The 13,157-nt window shown below is 35.4% G+C and overlaps 1 protein-coding gene across 10 annotated transcripts in view; it reads left to right on the top strand.

Moving 5' to 3' along the window:
- LOC128990654 (protein split ends-like) overlaps positions 1-10,466 on the top strand; it is a 103,158-nt gene extending 92,692 nt beyond the window's left edge. For 8 of the 10 annotated variants that reach the window (XM_054413150.1, XM_054413145.1, XM_054413143.1 and 5 more), the window contains 6 exons: positions 1,241-1,315; positions 5,060-5,186; positions 5,647-5,891; positions 6,699-6,899; positions 8,306-8,464; positions 9,285-10,466. In XM_054413150.1, the coding sequence (XP_054269125.1) occupies positions 1,241-1,315; positions 5,060-5,186; positions 5,647-5,891; positions 6,699-6,899; positions 8,306-8,464; positions 9,285-9,413 (936 nt within the window). In that variant the 3' untranslated portion in view covers positions 9,414-10,466. The remainder of the gene's footprint in view (positions 1-1,240; positions 1,316-5,059; positions 5,187-5,646; positions 5,892-6,698; positions 6,900-8,305; positions 8,465-9,284) is intronic. The other 2 variants (XM_054413148.1, XM_054413147.1) reach the window with 1 other exon arrangement.
- The last annotated feature ends 2,691 nt before the right edge of the window (positions 10,467-13,157 follow it).

Genomic DNA, 13,157 nt, shown 5'->3' with positions numbered 1-13,157 from the left:
TCTACATTCAACCATACACTGTCATTTTACAGCAACAATTTTATTGTACCTTTAATTTTTTTTGTGTTTACCGATGTCAAAATGTCAAAAATAGCACAACATCAGTGTTAACAAATATACAAGATACAAGAAATGTGAAATAAATGATTGGTTCAACATACACTGAGTTTTTCACTTTCTATCAAAGGATACGGAAACTTTCTCTTTATCTGACAAATTAACGAGTGAAGAATTTTGTTAACTCAGTTTGTTGCTATCGTGGCTTTAGAGCTCTTCAAACTTACTAAACCATTTTTTCATATACTTTTGTTTTTTAAGTAACTTGGCGTGCAATGCTTGTAATTACATTAACAGCTTCCTAAATACAACTTTATCTTAACTGTTTATTTTACTAATAAATAAAGGATTAACCATAGTTGCCAAAATTAAGAGACAGGATAGGATTTTAATGATCTTACCATTTGAGGTCAACCATTTGTGACGATTTCTAGTATCTATCCACCCATAGATCTTACGGGCTTTGTCAATGTCATACTTTTTATAAACAACACTCCCTCCGAAAACAGTTTTACCAGTTGAGTATTAACAACAATTGTTGTACAATTTTAGGCAGCGGCAAAGCCCTTTGACCATGGGTAGCTAAGGATCTGGTCCATTTACCTATCTCTTAATCTTTGGTGGCTACTGTAAAATCTAATGGAACTTTGACAGTCTTGAGCTGACAGAAATCTCACAGAACTGTGTGTAAAAAAAACCGTCAAAAATTGTTGTCAGCTGATTGATTAGAATTTGTTGCAGTTATAAGCATTTTTCTTCTTCTTCTTGTTTCTGTCAACATTTACATTTGCAGAAATAGGCTCATGAATTCTTATGCACAAACTGTCAGAGTTCTTATATGTTTGTTTAACAATTAACACTACTTCGAGAGGTGCAGAACATGTTATTGATTTTTGCTTAAACTTGCGACTGAAAGTAGAGTAAATAGTTTTTTGTTGCCTTGAAAAATAAAAACTGGGTAGTGAGACCATATTTTGCAAACACTACCATGTTCTTTATTCTCCATTGAAATGAACTTACATAGCCTAGATTTGGTACCTGATAGTGAACATTTCAATTGTAAAGAAGTCGATTCACGATACTTTTTATAATTCGCTGTGTAGTCATGCATCACTAACATGTTCCACCTCCTGGTATGATTAACTGTGTGATATTGTGGTGATGGTTGGTTGGTTTGGTGCAGCATGGGTTGGTGGCTGAGTTGCTTCCAAACCCCCAGTGGCCTCGTCAGAGTCCCCCGCCCGCTCACCAGCCCCAGGTACACCCCCGCACCCCCCACTCTACCTTTAGCTGTGCAGTGTTGTCGAAAAAAAAGCTATTGGAGCTGTTTGATGTTTGATGGTTTATCAGGATTTGAAAGGTTTTAAGCAAAACCAACTGGTGGCGTTTTAACGAGATTTACAATATGGGAATAAATCAATGTTGCAGACACAGAATAAACTACTCATATTTGGAAAAAGATAATCTAAAATAACTTATCTGGAAAAAAATTACAGCAATTTAAAACTACCCATTCTTTCTCTTTCCTAGTTTGTAACATAAAGTTCTAAATTAAACATGCTCAAAAATATGGAAACCAAAAAGTGCTTTGTGACAACATTGTTGAATTATTATTCCTAATATGGCAACTCATTGAAAATCCTGCACAGTAAGTCAGGGTGTCTACTAGTCGGGAATTCCGGGAAAATCGGGAAAAAGTCGGGGATTTTGAAAGGTTGGGAAAGGTCGTGAAAAAGTAATGAATTTCGGCTGAAGGTCGGGAATAATCGAACCTTTCAAAATTAGGGATGAACGGGTCCCAAAAATTTTAAAAAACTTTCTGGATCTTATATTTCTGAATCATACATTATTGAGTCAGTATTCATAAACATTATTGAATCAGTATCCATATACATTTTTGAATCAGTATCCATACATTATAGAGTCAGTATCCAAATACGTTTTAAATCAGTATCCAAACGTTATTGAATCAGTATCCAAATACATTATTGAATCAGTATCCAAATACGTTTTTGAATCAGTATCCAAATACGTTTTTGAATCAGTATCCATAGGCTATACGTTATTGAATCAGTATCCATAAATAGGTTTTTGAACCAGTATCCAAAATGTATTGAATAAGTATCTATATACGGTATTGAATCAGTATCCATACGTTTTTGAATCAATATCCATACATTATTGAGTCAGTATCTATATACGTTTTTGAATCAGTATCCATACGTTATTGAATCAGTATCCAAATATGCTATTGAATCAGTATCCAAATATGTTTTTGAATCAGTATCCAAATACGTTTATGAATCAGTATCCATACGATATTGAATCAGTATTCAAACACGTTATTGAATAAGTATCCAAATACGTTTTTGAATCAGTATCCAATCCATATACGTTATTGAATCTTGATCCAAATAAGTGTTTGAATCAGTGTCCATTTACATAGTTAACTGTTACATTGATACTGTTACTTTGACTATCAGTAACTTATTGACACTATTCAAATTATTGACATTAATTTATATAAGCTATTCACTGAGACTTTGCTTAGCCATACAAGTTATTACCATCCAAGTACATGGCATACACTGAGACATTGCTTAGCCATACAAGTAATTACCATCCAAGTACATGGCATACACTGAGACATTGCTTAGCCATAAAAGTTATTACCATCCAAGTACATGGCATACACTGAGACATTGCTTAGCCATACAAGTTATTACCATCCAAGTACATGGTATACACTGAGACATTGCTTAGCCATACAAGTAATTACCATCCAAGTAAATGACATACACTGAGACATTGCTTAGCCATACAAGTTGTTACCATCCAAGTACATGGCATAAACTGAGATATTGCTTAGCCATACAAGTAATTACCATCCAAGTACATGGCATACACTGAGACATTTCTTAGCCATACAAGTAATTACCATCCAAGTACATGGCATAAACTGAGACATTGCTTAGCCATACAAGTTGTTACCATTCAAGTACATGGCATAAACTGAGATATTGCTTAGCCATACAAGTAATTACCATCCAAGTACATGGCATACTCTGAGACATTGCTTAGCCATACAAGTAATTGCCATCCAAGTACATGGTATACACTGAGACATTGCTTAGCCATACAAGTAATTACCATCCAAGTAAATGACTTTCACTGAGACATTGCTTAGCCATACAAGTTGTTACCATCCAAGTACATGGCATAAACTGAGATATTGCTTAGCCATACAAGTAATTACCATCCAAGTACATGGTATACACTGAGACATTGCTTAGCCATACAAGTAATTACCATCCAAGTAAATGACATACACTGAGACATTGCTTAGCCATACAATTTATTACCATTCAATTACATGGCAATCACTGAGCCATTGCTTAGCCATACAAGAAATTATGTATACCTTGTAGGTCTGATTCTATCCTCTTATTTTATCAATGTAAACCAATTGAAAGATTCAGTATAAATCTTGCAAAGGTTTTTGTTTGTTTACACCAAAACATATCTTTATATTTATAAAATCAATAAAATAAAATAGGTAACATGCTGAACAACATGATGCTGCAAGTAAAAATTATGAAATAGGCAAGAAGCTCACTGATATTTCCAGAAATACTGTTTCTTCTAATGCATGATTGAAAACAAATATTTCATTCCATTGACAAGTATGAATAGAAAAATGCCGTGTTGCTTCGAATTGAGTTACATTAAAATTTGTTGCTGCTTCACACACCCCAACATTTGATATGAGATTTTCTCGGCATGTGATTCGTTTCGATCGTCAGTGAATTCGTTGCGTCGCGAGTGACAACATATGTTGACGAAGGTACCGTGACGGAAAAAGGTGTAGTAACATGGAGAATGGACCGAGTTTTTGGTCGGGATTTAAATAAAAATGGTAATGAAAAGTCGGGAAAAAGTCGGGAATTCCATTTGAGAAATCTGGTAGACACCCTGTAAGTGCAGTGCTTTTTCCTATGCTGAGATCAGTAATTTAAGTGAACTTGTAAACAACTATTTCGACTAGTGGTATTATATCTTATATTCCGGGCTTAGCTTGTGCCACACATCATAATTGCATGTTTTGCTTTGCAACTCATTGAAAATCCTGCAAACTCATTTTTTTACTACACGGCAAAAGTAGAACAGAATCCTTTAACTTGTATGAATGATATCAATGTCCATTATTAATTTGTTCAAGACACAGAATAAGATGTACAATACTGCACAGTAAGTGCAGTGCTTTTTCCTATGCTGAGATCAGTAATTTAAGTGAACTTGTAAACAACTATTTCGACTAGTGGTATTATATCTTATATTCCGGGCTTAGCTTGTGCCACACATCATAATTGCATGTTTTGCTTTGAGTTCTTTGTTCAATGTTTTGTGGTGATTGTGTCTCTACTTGTAGCTCTATAGTAAGATATTAGGAATATCTTACAGTTATTTGTGTGTGTTAAAAGTGTATTAACAATAACACAGCACTACTAACTTCAGTTGTTATTCACATTATATTGAGCTAATAGAACCAATGAGGCCCATTTGTGTTATTGCTAGGGTCATACAAGAGACCACGAACTATTCAATCCAAACAGGATGGAATCTACTGTATTTTTGTCTTTAAAAAATATATATGGTGGTTTTAGCTATCCAAACCTCACCAAACATATTTTTTTGGTTGAATTGCCTTAGATTAAAATAACATATACAATAAGAACATTGACAGCAAGAAATATTTCAAAATTTATCAGTACACAGCCTATCAAGGATAACTTCTATGAAGATTATTGTATCAAATTATACAGGTTTGAAAACTGCATGATCGATTGGGTTCGATTCCTTGATAAAGCCCCTTGATTAATTCCACCTAGATTGGATCGGTTGATCGTTTTGTTATCTAAGCTCTTGCTAAGGAGGTCGCTATGTATCTGAAGATATTCACGATGTTAACGTCTGTTCTAATACGTCATGCTTGTGTTTACAGGGAGACGTGGTACAACATGTCAACTTCCCTCCCCACCACATCCAGCCTGCCCACTACGTTCATCCACAGCTGGTGTACCAGCAGTACCTACGCGAGGCTGCACTCACGGGCTACCATCTGCCCACCGGTACGTACCACATTTACCTGGTCACAACCGAGTCTATAACCCATGGCTCCTGTATGTAGGACCTTATCTCTTAGATTATTAATAGAGTTGAATTTAATTTGTATATTACCTTTATTACCAGAATATAGGAGCGCTACTATCACTGTGATTTATTCGAAAGTATACATTTAGTTTTACCGCCCCATGTTCGGCCGAGCCCGCCAACCAGCGGCAGCAGTGCTACTGGATTCTGGTGTAGTCACTATCAGATTAAAACTCAATGTTTTGGTTTTTTTGACTTGGTGATATTTCTGTGTCAGTTCTTTATTCTGTGACATCCATGAACGTTTCATAGTCCCCAAAGTGAAATATTTTAACAATATTTTCCCTTGGTCGTTTATTGTGACATCATAACTGTACCAAATTTTCAATAACAACTATTCATCTTATAAACTTACCTATAATCAATTTGTTTTTGCAGGTGTGAAGGGTGAGATAGAGGAAGGTGCTCGTGACGCGCTAGAGTTGAGGAGAGGTTCGCCTCACGACCGCACCACTGACTCTCCCCAGGTGGCTACAGTGTATGTGCATGGGCCACGCCACCTTTACTACGAGCCTCCCCCAGCACACCGACCCTCGCACGCCCAGCCTCGTCTGCAAGTGGCTACACCTCCGCACGCCAGTCAGGTGCCACCTCAGGCTGACTCACTACTCATGCTGCTGCAGGTAACCAACAGTCTCATTTAGGGATTGCTATGTTCGTAACTTTGAAGTAGGACAGTTTTTATTTGACAGAGAGTTGAGTCTTGAGTGTTTGAAATTTTAATAATGTTTTTTTCAAGTTGGAAAATTTCTTGTTTGATTGATGATGCTAAAGTTGACTCCTTGTTTGTGTTTTACTTATAATTATACTTTTGGCAGTCTAGTAGTTTTTTACTTATATAAAATAGCTATGACTGGCCTATATTAAATAAATTGTCTACTGCAGCATCAAAAAGTCATTGCTATGATTCTTTCAGATTGTAGTTTTAGTAGGGAATACATTGCATTCTGTCACAATTTCCTCTCTAAACCCTTTTTTACAAATAAAGATTTGAATTACCTAGTTACTGTTAAAACTGTCCTGTGTATTATGAACAAAACGGCAGTTCAATGGGTAGCAAACGATGCAGCTATTTAGTGCTGCACATTGAATACAACATCAGGCCAGAATGTCAGCTGATGATGTGCTCAATGTGTAGTACAAAACAGCTGTAGTCGTTCAAACTACATTGGATTGTTTTCACATTAACCAGGAAATTAAACCTAGAGGACAAACCATCGTGAGACTTTTTATTATGTCTATCTTCTCATCCTAGGACGCTAGGCCTAGAGATTGTAGTATCACTGTAATTAAATAAATTCTGATTGGCGGGATTTGAACCCACGACTTCAGGGAACAAAGTCCTGTCCTCGAGCACTAGACCAGCTCACTCCCTAACAGAGATTGTCCATGGTATAACTATAACTGACCACCATGGTCTGTTGTTACAGAGGTACCCAGTGATGTGGCAAGGTCTGCTGGCTCTCAAGACCGACCAGGCCGCAGTCCAGATGCACTTTGTGTTCGGCAACCCCCACGTCGCCCGAGACTCCCTACCCTGCAACTCGGACGGGTCCACGCCACCTCTACGCATCGCCCAGAGGATGCGGCTGGAGCAGACCCAGGTGGAAGGGGTTGCCCGCAAGATGCAGGTACGCCACAACATTAATACCCGTACTTGTCTTTGCTGTAGCATTGTGGTACACACAACTATACAGGGTGAGTTTTAAATGAGTTCCCCCCCCCCCTACTTTTTTCTACATTTCTTAACATATCAACTCCGCGGCATTAAGTTCAGCATAAAAATGTAGTTCAAAATGATGGGTCACAACACCACCTTCATATTTAAAATAATTTATCACATTTCAAAATGGCGGATCCAATATGGCGGCTGAAAAAATACATCCTTCATAACCAAATGAAAATAGGTCAACAATGAATGGTGGTGTCCACTTATCTTTATCTATCACTATTTTGAGATTATGGCCTTAGTTTGTAAATGCACAATGTTATAATGGGCTAAAAATAAAGTTATAAAAAGTTCTCATAACTTTAGAATGGATCAACATTTTTAAAAACGAATTGCAGCATCGTATTCAGCGTAAAAATCTAGTTTGAAACGGTGGGTCACAACTCTACCTATACTTTTGAAAAAATAACTTTGTATCCAATATGGCGGATCCAAGATGGCGGCCAACAATTTAAACCCAGTCAAAATGAAGTACTTACTACTCTACAATGATCTGACGTGGTCCGGAGTTGATATCTTAAGAAATGTAGAAAAAAGTAGGGGGGAACTCATTTAAAACTCACCCTTTATACTAGTGTCTTGTTTGTGATTTTTGTAATAAAGGGGTAGTAGCTAGCTCTAAAATCAAAGGTGAAGGTATGCCTTAGTATGCACAAAAACACATTTTGTCCAACTCAAACAGAAAAACACAATTAGTATGATATAATCAGTATAAATATTTTTTCTAAATGTATTTTGTATGTAATTTTTGTTCAAATTACTGAGGAAATTAACAGTTCTTCCCAAAAAAAAAAACAAGTTAATTTTGTTTAAGAAAAGGCTCTAGGCCAGAATTGTTTTTTTTTTTTTTTATAATAAAGCAGCTAGTTTATCAGAAAACGTCCAGGTAGGCCACAGTACAACTCTCTTTACGTTGCAAGTGTACTTGACTTCTGCAAATAGAGTTGGACAAAATGTGTTTTCTGTGTATTATGGCCTACCTTGACTTTTTCTTAGATGAACGCTCAGATTTTCCCCCGTTGCATTTTTTGTAACTAGCCTGTGAAGATAACAGTGACTGTAGCTGTTTCATACTCATGCGTAAATCATTAGATCTTAAGTTGTGTAGTGCATCGAATTTGACATTTTTGGGACTGCATGACTAATCCATGTGTATGAAACAGCCGTAGTCACTGCAGCTGCAAAGGATCATTTTACACAGAAGAAATAAACAATCAATTCGCTAATGCCAACGATCCATAGGCTATTCCATCATGAATTATTTTATATTACTGTTCTCAAGTTGACACTGTTGATGTTTGTTCTCAGATGGACGCAGAACACTGCATGTTGCTCGCTCTGCCTTGTGGACGAGATCACATGGACGTCCTGCAGCAAAGCAATAATCTACAGAGTGGCTTCATCACCTACCTGCAGCAGAAACAGGCCGCCGGGATAGTCAACATCGCCGGCCCTGGGTCTCAGCAGGTGAGCAAAGCTGGACTTGAATTACCTCAAACATTAATGTGTTTTACTGAAGGAGTGTGTAACAACTTGAATCAATTGTTAAAATGTTCTGGATTTAATAAGATTGATTGTTTGACAATTGACACGACAAGGATGTACTGGAGCAAAAGCCTAGGTTTTTAAGATTGTGAGGATATCAGGATAACCTGAATGAGAGAGAGGAATCTGGCACACAAATTTGAAAACTTTACACTCTACACAAACTATGGAACTATTTCACTGTCCCATTTTCAACTAAGGAAGATGTATGAGTTGAAGAGAGAGTTGTCTTCTTCTTAATTACAGACAGAGACAACTCTTTTTTAAATTCTTTCAGTAACAGGGAAATAGTCTAATTTGTTTGTATTGTGTAAAGTTTTGTGATTCTCATGCCAAATTGGACTCTTTCTCATTCAGGTAAGCCTGCTATCCTCATGAATAATCATGATTAATACTTAGTTTGAGAAACTAAATGTCAGAGTGATTAAATTAGTATTAATGAGCATCTAATGGTAAATTATGATTGCTATATTGTTATGGTTTAAAAACCATTGTTAAAATTATAAGTTAAGTGAGATAATGCAACAGCCTTCCAAACTAAGGCTGTGATGATTTTGTTTTGGAACCTAGCTTTGCTGCTAATTTCGCCTCTGATTAATTCTTTTACTCTAATCTATCACCACTTGCATTGTTTAACACATTCCCTACACTAGAAGATAGTTTTTCCAATGCAGCAACCTTTAATATTTATTTCTGTAATATTTGGTTGGTGACTGATGTTTAATACTTTTTTCCCTTCCAGGCAGCTTATGTTGTTCACATCTTCCCGTCATGTGACTTTGCCAATGAGAGTCTGGCGAGGATCGCGCCCGACCTCCTTCACAGGGTCGCCAACATCGCACATCTGCTCATCGTGATAGCCACAGTGTAAAGTGTGTGGTTGTCGCACCTGGTCTTCGTGATTGCCACTGTGAAAAGTGGGCAGTTGTCACACCTGTGTCCAGTTCCGCTCTCGGAGCTCCTCGACGTCAGTGTTGAGTCACTTGTTTCGCGTCCGGCCTCAGCTTCCCAAAATTGTGTCAGAATTGTTTTAGTCAGAGGATTTATTTTTGTGTGCTTTACAAGAGTCTTAGCAAATGTTTTGATATCGATTTATACAAGAGTTTGAGTTAAGTTTTGGGAAGATTTTGCTAACTGATTTTGACCTTTTCATCCGATTTTGACGATATTTTACCCGATTTCTGACCACCACCGAATATTACTATCATTATGCCAAGTGTCGAACAAAAAAAAAGAAAAACTCTTAAGTGGTCTCAGTGCCTGGACCACAAGACACAACTTCTCCCAACATCGAAATATTTGTGTCTATTCTTAATTGTAGGAAACTGTAATAAATGTATATAAATCAAGTAAGGTAAGAAAATTAAACCAAATAATAATAGTATCCTATGTACATTTTATGTCTTCTTGTAAATTTTGTATTTAATATGTAATAATTTATAATTAACTTCCAATAATGAAGTACAAAAGCTACAAATGTTTATTTGTTATATTTTCGAGGTAGAAAGCTGTATATTTTGACCAAACTATCTCTGTTAATATTTATATATAAATATATACATACATATATATATTGTTTTATATATAAAGATGTATTACATGTAAGTATGCGATGCCGAGTTATGTAAATATAATTTAATGTCAGTTTGCTCAAGTAATAATAGAATATACGGTATAGCTCCACGATCTGGAGCTTTGTACATAATTGTCCTAGTGAATGTATATTTTGTGTGACAGAACCCAACTTATAATTTCTTTTTTTATCTGGTTATATACTTTGTAAATAGTTCAGAGTTTCGTGGGCTGTGATCTCTGCATTAAGTTGTATTGTATCGTTATTTTTCAATTGATAAAAAAAATATATTTAAAAATCATCCAGTGATTTAAGTTATTAAATAAATAAAGATGTTAGTGAAAATAATAATTAATTGTTGTAATTGTTAACCCTTATATCCTTTAGTTATAGTATTATTTAATAGTCAGCATTTATTTATTGAAATTTAACATTTTTTGTAAGGCATTTTACAAGCTACTCTGGCATTATAGCCAAGCTCTCCGAGGAGAATTACTATCCGATCTCTATTTTATAATTATTGTACTCTTGTCTTTCTTACAAAATGTTTTAAAATTTCCGCAAAATTTTTAAGGTTATGTTTCTTAACTAACAATATTTCAAATGAAAAGCTTGGAGATCTGAATTGAATGCACATAATGAAAATATCAGAATAGAAATAAGTTTAACTTAATGCAATTATGCCTGAAATTACTCTGAATAATGTTTAAAACATCCAAACCAGTGGCAGTAAGGTTGGTGAGCTGAAAATAAAAAAGATTAAAAATATTAATAATGACATTCAAACATTAGAACCTTTAACAAAAGTAAAATACAAGAAAAACTATAAACTTTCACTTACCTTCTGGTCTACATTTGCATTTAGACTAAGATGTGAGTGGTCACATAGACTAGGCCTACAGGTGTGAGAAGTTGGCAACTGTGTGGTATTTTTAACGTAAGGTACGCGGCATGCAAAAACAGAGGAAAAGTACAGCCAGTCTTAGAGTTCCAAGTCCCAAGTCTACCTTATTTTTGGAGAAATGACTAAGGGTGGCAAAATGGGGTTTTACTGAAGCTCCTGTTACCTTGTACCATCATAGCATAATGGAAACATCTTGCAATCAGCCATGGAGAAGTTTGGGTAACCGAAAATGGAGTAGTCAAGACTAATCTTGACATATTCAAACAAAAGAATGCTTGTGAAATAATCCCAAACTAGTGTACATGTTGCTCGAAATCGAGCAATTGCAAAGAATTAAAGTACAGTAGTTACAGTATTTAAAAACAAATAACTTATTAAAAAACGAATAAAAGTCATAATTTTGATAAGTTTAAAAGACTCAACTCATAGATTACGTACCTAACAGTTCCATATAATCAACATTTCAAACAAGTCATTTGTTTATAAATAACTCCTGTACTTCTTTGCTATTGCTCGATTTCGAGCAACATGTACACTAGTATTTTATCATTTTTCAAAAGCAGATCTGGTTTTTCGTGTATTCTACAAATCTTTCCCACTTATAGCCGCATTAGGTTGTCCATCTTGATCATCGTCAATGATAATGTAGTCTGCATAATACTACCCGGTGTTGCCAGTACGTTTACAAATTTCAGTCATTTTTTATAGTGATAACATTTTGTTTACGTTACTTAAGAACTGCCTGATTTTCTGCATAAACTCTCTGTCACAATTTTATTTGCTTCAATTGGCATCAATTTGGCTAGTTACTGTTATAACGTAAGTTATATTTACCTGAAAAAATGCAGAATTGAAATGTGACCCTTAAATGTGAAAAATGCAAATCCTTCAGTGAAAGTTTGATTAAGGTTTCTTGGATTTAGTCATATTATTTTAAAATCACTTGACTTTTATGTAAACATATATTTAACTAGGGGCTTGTAGGGGCAAAAGCCCCTAAAAAACCAAAATACATAAATTTTTTATCAACCTTTAAGTGGTCATTTATAAATAAGCACTGATTTTCTAGGGGCTTGTAGGGGCAAAAGCCCCTAAAAAACCAAAATACATAAATTTTTTATCAACCTTCATTGGTCATTTATAAATAAGCACTGATTTTCTAGAATTATAATATAGTTTACAACACAAAATTTATACAATATATTATATACAGTAGATACATTTACATTTAAATGGTGGTTTGTAGGGACAATAGCCTCTAAAACAGTAAACTTTTTTATTTTGAAAATAATAAGCATAAACAATTAAAATTTGTGAAAAATTAATATTATTAAATTTAAATTATTATTAATTTTAAATTATTAATATTGCATCTTGATAACGTTGAGTCATGTTACGCGGACTACCTTCAAATGTTGATGGCAACACAACAATCTTACCCGCAGTGACGCTTTCTAGTTGTGCTCTGTTCAAAACAAAATCTTGCAATCCGTGGTAGTGTTTAACTCTAAGCTGCGATTGCTGATGTCTAATATAATTTAGTCTATTACTTTCAACTCTGGTGTATAGATCTACAATATATTGTTGAAATAGTTTTTTAGCAGCATGGATATTTGAGAAGCCGGGCCCCGAACAGCAAGTCTATAGCTGGCGAACTGTAGCATGGTAAGCTTCTCACGCAGTCTTTGACGTCGTTGTCCATTGTGAGTCATTTCTGCGTCCCACCCAGGTTCGCCGCTCGGAAATAACAAAGGATATAGCATTGGATCACAGTGTGGGCTCAATATTGATAAAAGCTTAGGCCCACTTTGGCGGTTGTAAATTACTACATGACGATTGTGTGGAGGTTCACCTTCTTCTGAATTAAACACTCCAGCAATTTCATCTGCGGAAGGTCTGTTGAATCGTCTAATATCCATCAAAATGTTGTCTACGAATCGAAGTTCAATGTTTTTAATGCTTTCATTAGTCATCATTTCATTAGCTTTTCTATAAGTCTGGGAATATGGGTTATTTGATAATATGTCAGACAATTGAGTTACTATTTCCAACTTGAGGGCACTATTTTCGGTTCTTTGTAGTCTAAGATTATTTGCGACTGCAGTATCAATGAAATATAACTGACCATATGAAGGGGC

Source organism: Macrosteles quadrilineatus, unplaced genomic scaffold (assembly GCF_028750875.1).
Source record: "Macrosteles quadrilineatus isolate MER2022 unplaced genomic scaffold, UCM_ALF_1.0 Scaffold_3__2_contigs__length_128488019, whole genome shotgun sequence".
NCBI classification, from domain to species: domain Eukaryota; kingdom Metazoa; phylum Arthropoda; class Insecta; order Hemiptera; family Cicadellidae; genus Macrosteles; species Macrosteles quadrilineatus.
This window is presented reverse-complemented; position numbering and strand designations above follow the sequence as displayed.